General features: G+C 41.1%; 1 protein-coding gene across 3 annotated transcripts in view; it reads right to left on the reverse strand.

Moving 5' to 3' along the window:
- RB195_005265 (uncharacterized protein) overlaps positions 1-18,305 on the reverse strand; it is a gene marked incomplete at both ends in the record, with an annotated part of 30,854 nt that overhangs the window by 809 nt on the left and 11,740 nt on the right. The window contains 13 exons of one of the 3 annotated variants that reach the window (XM_064177655.1): positions 436-506; positions 568-663; positions 729-852; positions 961-1,036; positions 1,095-1,158; positions 1,220-1,318; positions 2,833-3,002; positions 3,057-3,195; positions 3,260-3,330; positions 6,442-6,582; positions 6,658-6,778; positions 6,861-6,952; positions 11,651-11,702. In XM_064177655.1, the coding sequence (XP_064034775.1) occupies positions 436-506; positions 568-663; positions 729-852; positions 961-1,036; positions 1,095-1,158; positions 1,220-1,318; positions 2,833-3,002; positions 3,057-3,195; positions 3,260-3,330; positions 6,442-6,582; positions 6,658-6,778; positions 6,861-6,952; positions 11,651-11,702 (1,316 nt within the window). Of the gene's footprint in view, positions 1-435; positions 507-567; positions 664-728; positions 853-960; positions 1,037-1,094; positions 1,159-1,219; positions 1,319-2,832; positions 3,003-3,056; positions 3,196-3,259; positions 3,331-6,441; positions 6,583-6,657; positions 6,779-6,860; positions 6,953-11,650; positions 11,703-18,305 lie in introns of those variants that run through there. The other 2 variants (XM_064177656.1, XM_064177657.1) reach the window with 2 other exon arrangements.

The raw sequence follows: 18,305 nt of genomic DNA on the forward strand, positions 1-18,305 counted from the left end.
GTCAACATTATCAGCGTGTAACACTTTTATGGATTAGTGGTTCACGGCAAAAGAAAAAGGAAGGTCGTCGTACACGAACGAAAGAGGTTTAGTTTGATCAGCCAACTTGACGCTTTAATCGGATAATTAGCTCGAAGGTCCCAGTGCAGCTGAGCAGCCTAGCTTGGCTAAACGAACTGTTCATCAGCGAACGGTTTCTCCTCTTTCTCCAATCCCCCGGACCATGGCCCTATGTTCCCGTTATCGGAAGGTGTAAACAATGGGAATCCCTGCAAACCAGCGCGGATCCAATCGTACAGCGCGAGATTTCAATGATGGAGCCACGCAAGAGTTTCAGTGTAACATTATTTATGGAAGGACATCCTATATGTACTTTTCAACAGCTGAGAAAGAAAGAAGTGCAAAATAAAAATCACGAATTCTCGGCAGACTCACGTATTTTCAGAGATGATAGCGTTGACAACAAACGGCTCAAGCAGAATTGTAACTGCCCAAATGTTCATAATCTAAAGTTCTCGATTCTTGCTGATAAAAGAAGAACTGTTGCAGAATTATTACAACACCTACCTGTGTCATGCCGAAATGTCCGAACTGCCTAGAGTGTAAAGTTATACATTTGTTGAAACCAGCAGTATTTAAGCCGAGCAAACTCTCGGCAAAAACCTGTGAACGTATTGAGTTCCGAATTACTGTAAGTTGGATCTAAATCCAATTTCTGTGCCACTCACCAGAATAACTATAGCGGTGACGTTGCTCTCTCTTCTGATAAATGCCAAAATGATGAAGAAAAATGCTGACGCTCCCAATGCCAACGAGTTGTAAATGCGTAGTTTCAACGTTTCATCGAGGCACCTAAGATGTATCGGATAATTGGGTTTCGAACGCACCACTTCTGCTGTTTCCGTCGAGAACCAAAACTAATTGAAGTTTTGAGAAAACCGTCGTACAAAACAAGCTCACGTCAACATATCACTTGAAACGCCACCAAGTAGTTTCAAACAGAACTGAACTGCAACCGGAAGTGCAGCAAGAAAACCTGACGAACTCGACAATTATTTGTGTGGAACCGTACTGAAGTCAATTAACACACGTACCCGTTTTAAATACGTTGTACCTGAGATAGTCGTTGACATACTGAGGATTAAACATAGTAACAAGCTGTAAATAGTTCATTCAATTTGTTAATATGTTTCGAGGACTAGATCATCTCGTTTCCAACCTGTACAGCTAAGAGATCACCAAATGCAGCGATCCATGCACCCAAAAGTGTCTTATCGGTTAGCATCTGCTTATAAGGTAATTTTTCGTTTGTGTTCTTCTGAAAAGAAAACAAAAATCCGGATTAAATGCAGAGTCAAACGGCACGAATATGTGTGGAGCAGAGCCGGAGCACTATGCGCTAGAGCCGAAAACATCTGACCTGCATGCTACATTCTGTTACCGAACGTCTATGGCATCGGTGTCTTCGCTGTAGGGCACTCACTTGACGCTTCAACACTGCCGAGTGAAGCGATCGTCCGCAACGAAGACATCGCGAACGCTCGATAGAGGAAAGAGGCGAGCGGATCAGGTGTTTCGGCCCGACTGTGAAAATTTCAGAGAGAACACAAATAAGGATCAACAGAGCCCATATGCTTATGAATATGAGTATGAAAACCAAACATTTCGCCTTTTCCTGAACTGTTATGAAGTCTTTTCTTTCTTGCTCTTAAAGCCATCACCTCACGAATCTGGGGTAGTGCGGGTTTCAGGTGGGTTATGCCCATACAGAGTCGTAGATTATTGAGAGAAGGGTGATTCCGTCCATTTCTTCCTAATTGCTGTAAAAAACGACCAGGAAGATACGGCTTTGAGCGTTCCGACGCGCTATTTTCTACGATTGGAGCGCGCCAGCCCTGTGCACGCGCCGCATCTTCCGGGCCGTTTTTACAGCAATTAGGACGAAATGGACGAAATCATCCTGCTCTCCATAATCTACGACCCCGTATAGGCATAACTACCTAAAACCCGGGCCACCCCAGATTCGTGGGGTGGTCCCTTTAAGTCAAACTCCCTTGAGTCTACGTTGAGAACGTGTTATTTGACATTGACACTTCTAGCCAGAATGTAAAATATTAAATTATGAGTTATGAATCACAGATATGGTGAACTCCGCCTATCGCCCGGTGAGTTTCACAGGATACATCCCAGTTTATTTCCAGTCACAACTTTTGTTATTTTTCCAAAAGTCAGTTAAGCGCAGTGTATCATGATGTTTATCACAGCAAACCACAGTAGAAGCTTTTGGCTTGTGGATTACGGAAGGCAGCGTGGTTCCGCTCATCCTTCCCTAATCGTAGCATGGAAGACGGTGTTTATTTCTACGAAATCAGTCGCGACGCGCCACCCTTGCGCACGCGTAGCATCCACGAGCGAGCGGTCAAAGACTAATGAGTTCTTCTCACCAGCCTATTCAAGTAAAACCAATGGATAGACTGCTTGGAGGACCGGAGCTTGTACAAGCGGGCGCGTTCTAAGCGGCGATTCTCACCCTGTTTTTCAGAACACGGCGTGGGAACTGTTTTAGTTTCTGCAAGGTACGTCAGAACACGTCCTCCTGTAAAAGCTCCGTTCCTCCCAGCAGCCTGTTTATTCGTGTTACTTGAATATGCTGATGAGAAGGTTCATACATCTTTTACCGCCCGCTAGTGGACAAGGGTGGCGCATCGCAACTGAAATCGTAAGAAAGAACGAAGTCTTCCACGCCGTTTTTTTTTAACGACAAAGTATTTTTCTGGAAGCTACGAAGACATATACTACTTCTCTGCCCATCCAGACGAATCTATAAGTGACCTTTTTCGTTTTGCCGGTTTGAAGACGTTTTAGCTCAGCTCCGCCCACAAATTTATGCTCTTCTGGTGTGTCTTTATAGAGAAGAATCCAGAAACAGAATGAGATAATCGTGAAAAATGCATGCGCATAATAAACTGACGGCCATCCCCATCGTGACGTGCATAAAGTACCTGAACACTTGTATTCTGGCTACGTTCCCAGTCAATGAGTTGTGTTCCACGTACCTGACACTGGCATCGTGAATATTTGACTAAGTTGTGTGCAGCCGGTCAGTAGGCCACAGAACAGTCCGTGTTCCGTCAATGTGGCCCAGTCGGCCGTTATAGCACCGATGACGGGGAAAGTGGCCGAAAAAGCGATACCCTAAAATGATCCGAAGTTACTGAAGAGCTGAAGTGCTCGCTTAGACCAGAGATCAATTACTGACTTGGAACGTTCTGGCCACCAAGAAGTACTTGAAACCGTACTCATTCGCGGTCGGAATGAGGATGGTGGAAACTGAAAAAAATTGATGTCGATTTTATGAATGATTGATAATGGTTTGATGTTTAAGGTGTTTCTTTTCTGTAGAACTAAGGAAGTTATTTGGAACGAGTTGATCAGGGATTTAGAAAGGAACGATTGTGGCTTTCATTTTAAGCCCTGATTTGCTTACCTTGCATTTGCATTAATAAAAAGAGCTATGCGGAATCAATTATTCGAAAGATTCAATTTTCAAAACTCAGAATAAGAAAGTTCGGAAGTTTATATGTTTCACCCACGAAATCAAAATAAGGGGAGACAGTACATTGCGACGTTGTTGGATTAGTGCACAGGACGGATGTAGCTTTGTCCTTTATCCTTTAGATTGGTGCAAACGCATTCGTTTATGCCTTTGTGTAAACGTAATACCAATAATTCTAATGGAAACAGGAATCCATGCATCTTTACTCAAACACCAGTGCTTTCGTCACGGCTTAATCGGTTTTTTTTCGGTTTCATACATCACGAAACCGATCGCCAACTGTTTTCGGATGGCATTTGTCTTTAAAGTTATTGTATTCCAGATACACCTAATTACCCATTTTGAAATCACAGTCGGAGCAAAATCGCTGAGCTGAAACTCAGTACAATTTCGTAAGCGGATGTGCTGAAGGTGTCACGGTAGCCCTCTGCTCATCTCTGGATCTGAGTTCGTTCCCTACCGCTAGCCGCAATTGCCCCAGACTTTAGGTCCTTTCGACTCGATCTGTAGGACCCGAAATTCTCAGCAGTTGCCACAAAGTAGGATTCGAAATCCTCTCTTCCTCTCACATGAAACGAAATACACGAAATCCATAGCATCCTTTCCATAGCGCGTTCGATTACAGTGACGAGATTTTTATGCTGTTTTTTCTTAAACGTAATAAGTCAAAACATGGAAAATGAGAGTGGTAAAGGCAGCCTTTCACGAAACTGAGGTAGTGCGGAAGTTCCAGAGAAACCATACAGGTAAATACACTCGACTTTAAACTGAACTGCATGGCTGCGCGTGGCTTGGGCGTCATATACATTATCTGTGGAGAAGAGCTCCTTCGAAGGTGGCGTACCACGAAACTGACGCGAATCCACACGAAAACCGTAGTGTTCGGGTTGTAGATTAATATTAAGATTAATCGTAGCGAGGAAGACGGTGTTTATTCCTAAGAAATCAGTCGCGGCGAGCTTTTCGTGGATGCTTGCGCACGCGTAACATCCACGAGCGCAAGTGGTCGAAGACGGTGAGTTCTTCTCACCAGCGTATTCAAATGAAACCAATGGATAGACTGCTCAGAGGACCGTAGCTTGCACAAGCGGGCGCATTCTGAGCGGCAGTTCCCACCCTCTTTTTCAGAATAGGGGGAATTGAGTGGAGCCACGGTAGCGCCACAGGTGGCGTATATGACGTCCAAGCCACACATAGCTCATCAGTTCAGTTTTAAAAGTCAGGTCCTTTTGTTGTGCCTGCATCCTGACCTAGATACATTTAGCTGGTCATTCGGATGCATTCGCTTCATAGACCGTGAATGGTGCATTAGGGGCCCATATGCATTTCCCGTCCGCCCGCCGCAGCTCGGTTAGCGTCACGCTTCGCCTGCCTGATGTTTGGTGCTATAAGATTATCCCATCAGTGATGTCAGAAAGGTTATATTTGCTAGTCATCAATTTCCGCTTCCATATTCCATTATCAGATTCCGATCCCAATTTACGTATAGAGTTCTAGAAAACGTGAGGGATAGTTTTAGTGTCGACCATTTCTCTTCACATTGATGATGACATCATCTGAGGATTTTCTGGCCAGATACACCATGGAATGTAACAACCTCGTGTCCGGCTCAATTAAAGAAAACAATTATTCAACCCCAACATGCAGAGGTTTATCGAAAGTCGCACTTGGAGGTACGGCATGGTCCGAGCTATAATTGGATATCTTTTTTTTCGTACAGAATGCAAACTATTCAGAGGCAATGGAGAAAATATAACAAACATTTGCTATCAGTAGAATACTAGCGGGAAAAGTACTATCTCAAGAAATATACCTTTATGAAGAGGCGGAGAACAATTTTCTTCCGTAACAACGACGACGACAGTACGGATTACATAAAAATGGAACAGGTGGTGAGTCAGTAGATTAAGGACTGACAACTGCTTTTTTAACACAACAAAGTAGCAAATAATGCACGAATATCTCACTTTTACACAATTTTTGGTTCACGTTTGAAATTATGGAGCGATCCAGAGTTAGTGGTAGAAAAAGAATTCCCCGTCTTCATTTTCTTATTATTTAATTAATGCCAGTCTTGCTACGTCCTTATGATGTGCACTAGTCGATGACATATTAGCTTCTGAGACAATGTATGCTTTGAACACAGTATGGAGAACATGCCCTTTCAAAAGTCATTTCAAAAGTTTTTGAACGTCTAGGATTAGATGAAGTCTCTCCGATTATTTCTGATCAACAACACGTTCTCGGCTGAGTTATGGATGATGCGTTGTCCGCACAGATGAAAATGCGAAGAGACAAAATCATTTCATTTTTTCTTTTTCTCTGACCGAACGCGATCTTGTTTACTGTAGAATCTGCGCTCTGAAACCGTCACCAAGGTCGACCACCTTGCGTGAATTCCCCGTAAATCTTTTTTTTTCACAAAAATTTCTTCAAAGACAGTCCTTATCGTCACTTCTGTACAACTAGTTGTGATAAGAAATCAGAATTATCTGATGACGAGATTAAACGAGAAAAGATTTCTTGCTTAGGCTTCTTCTACTTCAAAAAGAAATCTGTGGAAAGATTCTTCATGCAGACCAGAAAAAATCGAGAATTTCCTAGTATTGCAGCGTATGATCAGAAATAAACACTTTTGTACAGAGTAATGTGCAGAGGCTGATACTTATGTCTGGACAAGAGACCGCGACGCGTCCGCAGCAACTCCCATAGTCGCAAGGTTCTCTAACCAACCAGTTGAACGCGTACCACGATGGCTTGGATAAACATAAGTACCAGTGCTTGTGTTACTACTTATCTGTATTTTTGGAAAGATTGACTGAGTGTTTGCCCAGTTCCTGCACAGAATGCCGTGTAATAAATATCAGATAAAATTACAGCCTTACTTGCTGAAATGATGCCAGCTGATAGGAAAACCCATTTCTTTGTGTAATGCTGGAACATGTAAGTATACGGTACTGAAGCTGCTAGTGCGCCGATCGCAACACATGCTTGCAACCAACTTTGTTCTAGTTTATTGTATTGTCCTGCAACAAACCGACGTATGAGACAAATCAATAGTGCAACTTGTTCTAATCGATATGATCGATGAGAAGGCTTACTTTTAGCGTCCAATTCCGAAGTGGTAGAGCCATTTTTTGGGTTCATACAAATCTTTGTAAAATTATACGTGTTCATATTCGATAGTAATGACGTTAAGCATAGGGCTGCGGTAATGAGTATCTGGAAGATCAGTTGATAACTCTCGTTTTACGCTGTATCGTGTCGGATTTGTTCAATTCTGAGAGGGACACAGAGAACCTACCACATATCGAAATCTTGCACATATCGGTGCCTTTCCAGGCGCTTCTCGTCCTGTCATCAATGCGGTGGTCTGCTCGCCACCAGGTTTGTTTGCTGTAAGGACAAAATAAGATAGATTTTCAACGTCAGCTCTACAACGAACAATCAGTTTCATGGACCAATTTGCTGGTTTCTTTTTGCCGTTCAGAAGACCTCTTACATGAATCTTTTGCCGAAACTGCTGGTTAGAACCGTACCCAAAGTACCCAACAAATGTCAGCATGAAATTTTCTATTTCTTAGGTACCTTCTTGTGGGGTAATGCTTTTTCCCCTACCTACTCTTTGCATATAAACGCTAAATGCGAAATATGTTGTAAAAAGATAAATAAATGACACTGAATTGAACACTAATTTCAAGGCAACCACCTTTTTCAAATGTCGAAGTATTCGTTTGTTCTCAAAAGCGCGGAAGGATAGCAGCAGTTTTTGCTACGACAGCCGTAATCAAGAGCGCAATGTAGAGCCAAGCCATAATTCAATGTGATTACAGTGTCTCATTCATCTCGTATTAACCGTAATTGGTTGTATTAATTGCACTATAACCTTTTTTTTTCAAAGAAAGAAAGCAGTAATTCACTTTTAGTGAATTCTAGCAGTAATTCACTTTTGGTAGATTAGATGTGGTTTGTGCGGTCTTTGCGATTGCTGCATGCGACAGCTAGTTGGTTAGAATCTGAGAATTCCACAGATTCGTCAACCATGCCAAAAATTTGAAAATTCGCGCTTTGATTATACGTAATTTTACCCTGGTATTATCCAGACATTGAAACTCATACATTTACGCACTCCTTTATTCACTTACCTACTCATTCATTCATTCATCCATTAATTTCTCCTTTTCTATAAAAAAACCCTTTTATTCCAGATTTTTTCGAGATCACTAGAACATGAGTCCTAAGTCGGATTTTGCAGTTATACAAATCTGCTTCCGTTCTAGGAAAAAAATTAGTCAAGGCACAAGAAAAATTTGAATATAATTTACTGCTTATGTGCAGTGTATCCATAATATGTGTAAAATGTCTCTCAGGAGAAATATTCACAATGCAAAGTTTCCCCCGCTTTTTTTTACGATACAGAATAACCTATGCGTTAATTGATGCAATCACGTCTAAAATTATTCGCTAACGTACACAGATTCGCACATTTTTGAAGCAGTAACGTGCAAACGCTGGTAACAGTGGTAGAAACTTCCCCATGCACTAGTTCTCCATAGTCGAAAATCTGTCTGCTTTCAAAGCTCCTCTCAAATCCACTGCAAAGGTCTGCAGAAATGATGTGACGTGAGAAAGCTCTCATTCGTCACAAAAGACCGCCTAGGGGAAATTCTTGAAATTCTTTACTCAGCTGAGGTTGTCCGATGTGTTGTGTATTTAACCTCAAATTGCACTCCCGGCGCCGAACATTCTAGAGCACATCTCTGATCTGCGCCTCTTGTCACTGCGCTGTGAGAGGTGAACTGAGTCCGCTCTTCTTCGTTTTACATATTATGATCGTAAACTATTGTAACCGATCGATATTTTTGGTATTTTTGTATCTCCTCATTCAGGGCATGGGATTAGTCACTGCGTTCGCTAAAACTCCTTGATTTTCGATGAGAACGTCATTTGTCGACTCCATTTGTAGGAAAAAAAGCAAATTGTTCGAAAATTACATTTTATACAACATCGACGGAGCAGTATACATTTCAGATGAAGGTAATGAACATAAAAATGGTGATAGCGGCATAATAGGGGACCTTTATGCATGTGAAAAATAGCACTTCACGTCAAGCAGCGGGTATTTAACGCTCCGCCTTGCTCGGAGACCGGTCGTAAAGATTTGAAATGCGAAAAAAACATTTGTTGACGGATATGCGTTCAGAAAATCGACTACTTAAAGATATATCATTTCTTTCTGCGCTGACTCTCTAGACATGGGTCACTGTAAGAACAGACCCCCATCGATCATTACCCAAACTGTGGACGTGAAACCTCAGCTCATCTTCTTCTAGCGAATCGGTTAAAATTTTGGCGAAAAAAGCTTTCTTCTAAGTATTTTTTGCTCATCCTTATCTGAACTCAAAATCCACGAGCTGTGTGGTATATTCTAACGATATGATCTACAAAATGCAATGCTCAGAACTTAATGAATTTTCTCTGTGATCCCAGATATTATGCAGTGGGCAATGTATAACAAATGTAAAATGCAAAGATACAGAGTATTCCTCCTTTTGCAGTGTAGTCAGGAGCGACAATCTTCTCTATAATCTTCTCCCATCTACAGGCACTTTCTTCACGCCTTTTGCTAAAAATCTGGCATCAGCGAACCAAAAAAATATTATAAAAGACCATTTTCAAGTTCCCACATTTTTCAGTTCAATTCAATCAAAGTCAATTTTTTTTCGCATTCAGAGACAAGTCCAGTTCATTAGACGAACGACAATGCGATATCGTTAGGTAAGGGAAACGCAGCGGGTTGGGGCAGCGCGTCCATCTTCAGTTCAGAGTCGTAGGTGTTAATGAACGGGGAGGATCCGACCCAGTTCAAAGCGTAGCAAACCGTCTTTGCGTCATTCCTTCCTGTTAGACAAGATGATCTTAAGTGACAAGATGTCTAGCTGAGGTTGTTTTGATCCACTTCATCTCTTTTTGATAGGATCGGATGGGCCAAAGAACGGCAACGCTCTCGCCGCTCCGCTTACAGTAAGAATGACACCGACTCAAATCTGGGACATATTATATACTCGATATCAAATCATGTGAACTCCATTGTGAAAAGACTTTACAGCTGAGGTGGTGGATGTGGCGAATTATAGCGAATTATACCTAGATCCGAGAAAAGGCTTGAAGATCCGAGTTCAGGACCAGTAAGTGCCGCCTGCATTTGATTTTGTTAGAACTTGACCACCACTTCAGCCGCTCTTCAACACGAAAGTTCGGTTCATTCGAAATGAGCGGTGCAAGGGTGAGCTTTCATTCGCGACTGAGTTCCTTATCACAAGGGATCGAGTAATAAATAAATGTTCGATTACTGAGGTGTTCGATTACTAGTCGGAACTGCTTTGCCATACAGCGTGACACTTGAATTATCCGATACTAATATTACAGTACATGATTAAATGCGCAGAAATATCCCGTTGGGACAAAAAGAAGTAGTCTGGGCAGCTTTCTGCATGTTTGCCAGATAAACTGAACTCCTTAGTTTTTGACTTCCGAACACTTTTTCTATTCGGTAGCCAGAACCGCTCACAGGTTTTCTGCATATAAATCTGCGATTTTCGGGTTTCGGAATATTTACAGCTTTTAAATAAAATATTTTGGAAAAGCTAGCAGAATATGACGCGCTCTAAGGAAAGCATACCAGAACCATTCTCCTTTAAAAATAGCGAAAGATCATTTTTGAAAATTGGGGAAAATTTCTGTTGTTTTTTTTTTCCTCCCTGAAATTTTCTGGAAGATTTGGCCAGTTCTGAAGAGAATTTCGACTTAGTTGGAGATAGATTTCCTGGGTGCTCGCTTCACAACTAATCTTCTCCCTCCCTAATTAACATTTTAATCACTTATATCAATGTAAGTCAAGTCCCTTGCACTGGGTCCTAGATTTTCACAGCAATTCATGCACATCTATCTGTAATCTGCTCAAAACTGCAAGTCACTCTTGAATGGAAAACTTAGAAAAACTCTGGTACCACTCGGTTTAATGAAACACATCAATACCTCTGAATATCCATCTCTTTTAATCGTTTAAAATCCTGTCAAACCTAGCACTAAAACACATCAAAATCCACGGAACGAGCACCATATCAACGCTGACCCCCGAACACACAGAAAGGAAGCTCGACGCGATACAATTTTCCACAATAACAAAATGTTTTTATCGCGCATAAAATACAAAATACCAAAATGCAAAATACCTAGCTTTGACGTCAGCTAACAATCCGAAAGGTGGCTCTTTTTTCACCAAAATTCTATCAAGTCGTGAAAAAATATTGACCGGTTTCGAAATGTATAGCTGGATAGCATGGTTAACAAGTCTTTTGCCGTCTCATATCATTTATTTCTAATGATGCACTTCCCCATTTCCCTTCATTTTTAACTCTTAAATTAATGTTAGAAAATTTTGCAATGCGTAGAACAACACAGAAAAAAGGGAACCTTGACCTTTAATTTTTCATATAAAAAACTCTAGATGCCACAGCGAAGACTATAGATAAATAGGACGAGTCCGGATATCAAGGAAATAGCAAAAGACGCAGCAGCTACATATTCCATCCAATTATTATCAATAATGAGTGGTCATTGCAATCCATGTATGAGCTTCTCTTAAGAAAGAAAGAAAAAAATAATGAATGAATGAATGAAAGGAAAGGAACGTTTCATTTTCTTCTGCCAGGCAAAGATGATAGAGTGAAAAGACTGGTTCAAACGTCTTAATATGTTATGACGTTCTGGATTGCTTATTCAATAGGACATCATTATACAGTGATCAATCGTTTTGTTTGTGTTTTCTTTTGCCTGGCGGTAGGTAAAGAAATCAAATGATTTGAGGACAAAGAAGAAACATCGAAATATTTTAACAATTGCAGTAGCCGGATTGAGTATCAAGTTCTGAGTTTCATGGCGGCACAAATTACGTGGAAAGAAAACAACGTCTTAAAAATCTATCAAAAATTAAAGAAAAATATTCAAATATATATATATATATTTAACGCCTAAAAATACTCAATCTCCATAAGATGAAAATCGTTTCCAAGAAGAAAAAAGACAACCAACCCCGTGACATCTTCACTTCGGCACTTGAAATTCTGCAGTTGTATTTATTATACTGAAAAAGAAAAAGTGCTATGATGTCGACTTAGATATGTACGCCACAAAGTTCGGAAAACAACACGAGTAGAGCACGATTAAGCAGCTGTTAGATCGTTAGTAGCTGAGAAAACACATTCATGAGAACTTGCAAATTTGTTGTTATGTCAAAAAACACAACGGCTCGAACGCTAGCATTTCGGATGACTATATATTTGAAATCCATTTGCACTTTTACATTTTTTTTTACCACGTTTTCGATCGTCCTATTAAGTCGAACAAAATCTATTCGTTTACACTGAAAAATTAAATGGAGTAGAGCGAAGTGAGCGTGCGTAAACTTGCGGGAAGTGCAAGCAAACAAAAATCAAAGGAACGTAAAATTCCAGAAAAGATGGTGCCGACTTTGACAGGAGTGTAATAAAAGAAAAACCGTGGATACGAGAACATTGTACGTTTTAGCGAACGATTTTTCTTCTCGAAAAAAAGACGTTTGAAGGAGCAATGGTGAAATTACAGTCGGATTCTGAAAAAAGATTTAACTGAATTCCAAAAATTCGTCTATTCACGCGGAACTAACAGTTGTCCAGCTTTTTCAGCCGTATCACTTTTCATGGAATACCGTGAGCTTTTTAGAGGGTTACTTGTGAAGAAAGCATAGCACAGCAGCTGCAAACCACCTCTCCACTTTCGACTCGAATCTCTCCTTCTTCGATCTGTCGGCTTAAATTGAATACTGAATTCTGCTAGCTGGAGAAAATACAGGACAAAAGAAGATCTCGCGTTCTAAGACCGAAATAAGAGTTGTAGATCTCACTGTCGATACGGTATTGTGAATGTACAGGAAGCTACACCCACTACACTTAAAAGGAGGCAACGAGATCTCACTTGGTCATGTCATTCCCTCGGGCTGTACTCAGTCACAAGGCGGAATCTTTTGCCCAAGTTGTAATCTACACAATTATATTTCTACGACCTCATATCTCCCAGATGTCAACATTCGCCTCGATGTGCTCCGCTCATGTGCCTTAGCAGATCGCACAAACGCATTTTTTTTTGCTGGCATTGTACTTCAGAAGTTCTCAGGCTGTTACTTTGCGTATGAGCCTTAGCTTTCAGCAGCAGAAAAAATTAACAAGCATTTCCCCCTCGTACTGCAATTCCAACAGGAAGCAATACCCTTTGATTTGTGATCGGTTAGTGATGTGAAAGCTTTGCACGGTAAAGTGAGAATTATATGTGTATTACAGTGCACTCTGTAACATTCTGTAACAAGGATCTACTGCGCAAGTCACTTCCCCAGAGAAAGTCGTCTGTAAAAATGTAGAAAAAGAGCACAAAAGCGAGTACGAAGAAAACGGATGCTAAGCAAACACATTAAAGTAAGTGCCTGCAGTGTTTGTTACTCAAAAAACTGTGTCCTTTCCTGGACCGCTTGCTCACCGACTGTACAAGGAGAAAATCAAGAAACTCGTCCATTAGGACCACGGCAAAGGTAGCCAAAAAATTAGTCAATAAAAAAAGCAAATAGCAAGTGAAAATCAGCCTTTGTAATATCTAATTGCTTCGAATACATACATATGCGTATTTGTTCTCACCCCCATTCTCTAAAAGACTTACTAGTGATGTTGAAAAGAAGTCAAACTTACGAAAATACCAAATTCTTAAAGAAAATAGCTTGCCTTATGCAATGACTTCGTGTTTCGCTGGTTTTTTTAAATCTATTTTCTTCTAAAATATTATACAATGGGACATAAAATGCTGATCTTTGCAAACATTCTAGAGCAGATCAGAAAAATAAATTCCCCCCGTATCCACATAGTATTTCTACAGATTCGCAAACGAAGTCAGCCGAAATACAATCTACAGTTGGTGCGCAGGCAACAGTTTTGCATCTACGATGAATGCGTAAGCATCTTTGTATGTCAAATGTTTATGATATGTCTGTGAATCATTGTAATGGCTTCTAAATAATTCAATAAAGCTAATGCATTCTCATCATACAAAATTTGTGGACGAGTTCAATGCATTACGGCACGAATATAACCATAATTTTCAGTCCATTCCAATTCTGTAGGAAGCGCCTACAGGCTGTTGGCTTGCCCGAACGACCGCTACGCACTTCCAATTGAGAGTATGTATGAGTCCGTCAGGCAGAAAAAAATGCATGGGTTGTTTGCTACGTAAGGTAGCGTCAGGTCCATGTAAACATAAGTACCGAAGATATAGTCGAGTCAAAATGACGTGAAGTCCGGTGCAGTTGCGTAAGCAGCTCAAGATTCCAGGTACAATCTCGGGAGGTGAAGAGTCTCGACTATAGCAAATCTTCGGTTGAGTTTCGAACTTGATTGTATTGACTCTGTCATTTTTATTTCACGAGTGCTTTACCGTTTCTTGTGCAACGGTTGACGGTAGATAGCGTTTGCTGGAAAGTAAAAGCAAAGGGTCTCACTGAAATTAACCTCAGCTTACATGCGATGGTTGGTTTCGGTGCTCCGACATTCTTCACTTTTCAGCTGCACCCATGAGCCAGACCCCTCCAGCAGAGGAGGGTCCGCGCATCGCACCTATGAAGCATCAGTATGGCACGTGCATAATTTGTGGGTTTAAGAAGAAATTACGACATTTGTTTGCACTCTAACAAAATATGTGAATATTACATTACACACGTTATATATCATTTACAACTTATTATTATTGTATTGTTATATATTGTATTGCATAGTAATCAGGACTTAATGTTTGTACTCTTTTTTTGTGACCTTTTACGTTCTTCAAGTGTTGTTACTGCTCAGCTCAAGTATTATGTTGAATCAGTATTCAAAGAGACCTTTCAAGGGAAGTTTATGCAAACAGGGGGCAAATTTTGCCCGGTACCGTAATTATACAAAAATCGGACATGATGAAAATGAATGTTACACAATTTTGATCAGTTCGATATATTACTGCAGAACAATGTTTGAGAAGAATACGATAGAAAAATGAAGAAACGATGCGATCTGTCCGTAGATTGTAGGATATTCCATCTACGAAAGATCGAGAAGTAACCGCAGAAACACCCAGAGACAGGAGGTGTGGCATATGCGAGAAAGAGTTCGAATTTATATCCGATTCCGACGATCTTTTATTGTCGGGATCAGAGGGCGCTTGGTAGAAAGCCAATGTGCTGCATTATTTATTTTCATGCGAAAAAATTATCTTTATCAACAAAAATGACAGTGCAACCATCGTCACCAGTACGGTATATCGTCAGGGCAGTTCTGTAGGTAAAGAAAGCGGTAACGAGAGAAGAATATCACATTACTAGTCAGGAAAATCCCCACGAAACACTAAACAAGGAAAGAAGGAGGTTTGACATCGCCTCTCAGGCGACGTCAAACCTCCTTCTTTCCTTGTTTAGTTTATTTCAATTTCACATGTACTGAGTCCAGTTGCTCTATTAGCGTGGTGTGCGCCTACGAAAACCTATCTACCTTGTGCGGAAGTGATTGAATGATTATAGTAGTTCAAAACAATCTTAACTACTGAAAAAAGCGGAACACTACTTCTAGATAGAGGCTACGTATTTGCATAGATGCTACCAATTGGATGGCAGTAAACAACGTACGGAGAGAGAATATAGAACATTTTAAGCAGACAGAAATAGCTGATCATGCTGTGCCGCACTGCCTTCGTACGAGCGTGACGGTCCCATTAATCTCTTATCATATGGCAAAGTGCTTTAAATTTAGTTTCATGCAATTTCAGGAGTCATTACATCTTCTTAAATATAAACACATCTTATTTGACAGTAAATTCTGGAGACGAATCCACGCAACGAAGAGAAGCAAAGCGAGGGCTTCCACCCTGCCGGTCCGGAAACACCATTGAAGAATATTCAGTGAATCATTCAAATAGAATTACTATGCGATCAATGGCATCAATGAAGGGTATATTTGGTTTATTTGTAGATGAATGGGTGCGGCTATCCTAGATATGGATTAGTTTACTGCGTTCACAAAGACCGGTGGATGAGAAGGCTCTATAAAAAAAGAGAAGAGGAGAGAAGCAACGGAAGAGAACTGAGTTGTTCCTAAGAGCCATCATTTCTCATGACGAAGCCAGCGTGCCAGTATTTTGTTCAATTTGCATATAAACTGCGCCAGAAGTCTCATTGACAAACAAAACGAAAATGAATTAGAAAAAAAAAGAATTGAACGAAAGTAGTAAAGTAATGAAAAGAATAAAGCTTATAGAGATAAAGAGATGTGTAGAGTAAGGAGAAATAAGAGATGAATAGGTGCAGGAGGAAAATAGAACGGAGGAAAGTGCAACGATGATGCAATTGCTAGAGAGCCTCATATGCAGCAGCCACTCGAAGCGTCGTGCATTAGGTCTCCGGACAACGTACACGTTTGTGCACAATGTCTGAGGTGCCCTAGGACCCAGCCCTCAAGTTAGCCACGCCTATTCTCATGTTCAGATCAGCCATCAGTTGTGATTGGAGGATGTAGTACTGAACAAATAAATAGTTCATTTGTAATCTGAACAGAATAATTTGCACTGAAAAGGCAGGGCGGCTGAACAGAAAAAAACGTCCCCCGTATTTGGACGTGCGGTCTCATCGAAGTTAGAAGAAATCCAAATCTGATGCAGGAAAGCGAACTTCGAAGGGAAGGCGGCGCAAGACGTCAACATTTTGTTTCGCTTCCGCTAACCAGCGACGCAAAAGTGGTCGTTTAGTTGTGATCGCGACGATAAAATCTGAACGGCAGTCAACTGCCTCGGAGCAGCTGAACTGAACAGCTATCAGAGATGGATGACGCAATGAGAAGTGCGCAGGTTGATGCCTCACGTGGATCGTGAGAAAAAAAGGACAAGGGGCCTTGGAGGCATTCATCACTCCCACGTACATTGTTGATATAGTATCGCAGTCCATGCCAGCTGACCGCTGAGCTGCGCCCTGAAATTGTGTTGACCTTCCCCAACAAACTAATTTCTCCACATTCCTTTTTTCGTTTTCGTCGAGTGATCGAACGCCGAACAGAAAGGAAACCATCCCAACCCCTTCCATCCTCAAAAAAAAAGGAGTCGAGCGCAAAGTACATATGGAAACAATTTGAAACACTGAACGAGGACGTTTCAGGACTAAAGATGAAACACCCCTGGAAAAAAAATTCGAAGAAACTTGCCATTTGTACCTTTTCTTCACGTCTGTAACTTCACATATGATCAACCTAATATCTTTCTATGTCGGGTCCAAAATAATCCCTCTACTTAGCTGCATAAGCACCGCAACAAAAAGTATTTTGTATGTCGTTTCGTTGCGGTGCTGGCAGCGCGGATGTAAACCGGAAAAAAATCAGTGAGGAGTTTGACGGGTAAACAAGTTGTTCATAGTACATCATGGAAATTCTCGCTACTTGATCAACAAAATTTGACATCAAGATTTGACTACCTATCCAGATATCGAGAAAAGGGGACTTCAAAATGTAGATGATCTCAATTTTCGCTGTGATAGCAAATCGTGATTAGTTGAAGAGGCTCGGAAAATCTGAGCAACAACAATTTTTGGGATATTCTGGAGAGAATTAGATATGTAGTGTTTATCGCACAATTTTACGCCACATTAAAGTCAAAACGACCTGAAGTGATGGTGCAGCTGCGTAAGGTGGGACCACTGATGAATCCACCCGGGCGACGGAGATGAATGAAGCAGGTGAAGGTCCCGCCACGATCGCCACCGTGAGCTCCATGATGCAGCTTTGAACACAGTCGCTTACGCAGTTGCACCAGATTTTAGATCGTTTTCACCCAACTAGGCAACAATAGGAACATAGTAAGATGAATAGGAAGATTTGTTTGTGTGGCGTGCCCAGCACACATCAAAAGGTACACTACGCTGCCGTGATAAATCGTCAACAACGGAATGTTATCCTGGACTATGATCACTCCAATGCAGTGTTTCGTCAACGAAGGTTGCGAAAACGGAAAAATTCCAAAATGTGGTAAGTGCACACAGATTTTCAAAAAATAAAAGAATGCTGCATACATCAGTGGCGAAAAATTCCTCTGTTAAGAAGTAGTTCAGAATTGTGCTCTTCCTCGCGGAACGGGTGGACGCTAATGTAGTCGCAAAACTGATGCGGAAATCACTGGAGATGCGCTGTCGTTCTCCGATAACGGAAAACAACCACTTCAAAGAAACAAAATACGAGCTTTGGTAACGAGAAATCATAGATAATGGAAGATAGTGATCGAATAAGAAAGGAAACTGCTACGATGTGCAAGTAAAACCGTTGTAAAGTGTTTTTTCACACCGTACACCGTACCTGCAGGGAAAAAAAGCAATCAACTGTCGACATCTGTTCGTCACTTATTTGACGAGAGAGTATAGAAGTAGAAAAAGCGCTGCTGCAGCTCAGAGATGAAGTCTTGACGCGACTACGACACTGCAAAAATCTTGACACTGCATGAAAAAATCGGAGGCGATTATCACTTTTTATTCTCTGTTTGTGCAGCATGTCATGGAAAACTTTTTCATTATTTTCTCTGGAATGTAATCAACAGAGATAACGTGACTGCTGACCAAATGAAGGAAAGGACGCAATTGCACAACGGGCCAGAACAGGGCCTAGGATTG

The sequence above is a fragment of the Necator americanus genome, chromosome I, assembly GCF_031761385.1.
Source record: "Necator americanus strain Aroian chromosome I, whole genome shotgun sequence".
Classification (NCBI taxonomy): Eukaryota; Metazoa; Nematoda; class Chromadorea; order Rhabditida; family Ancylostomatidae; genus Necator; species Necator americanus.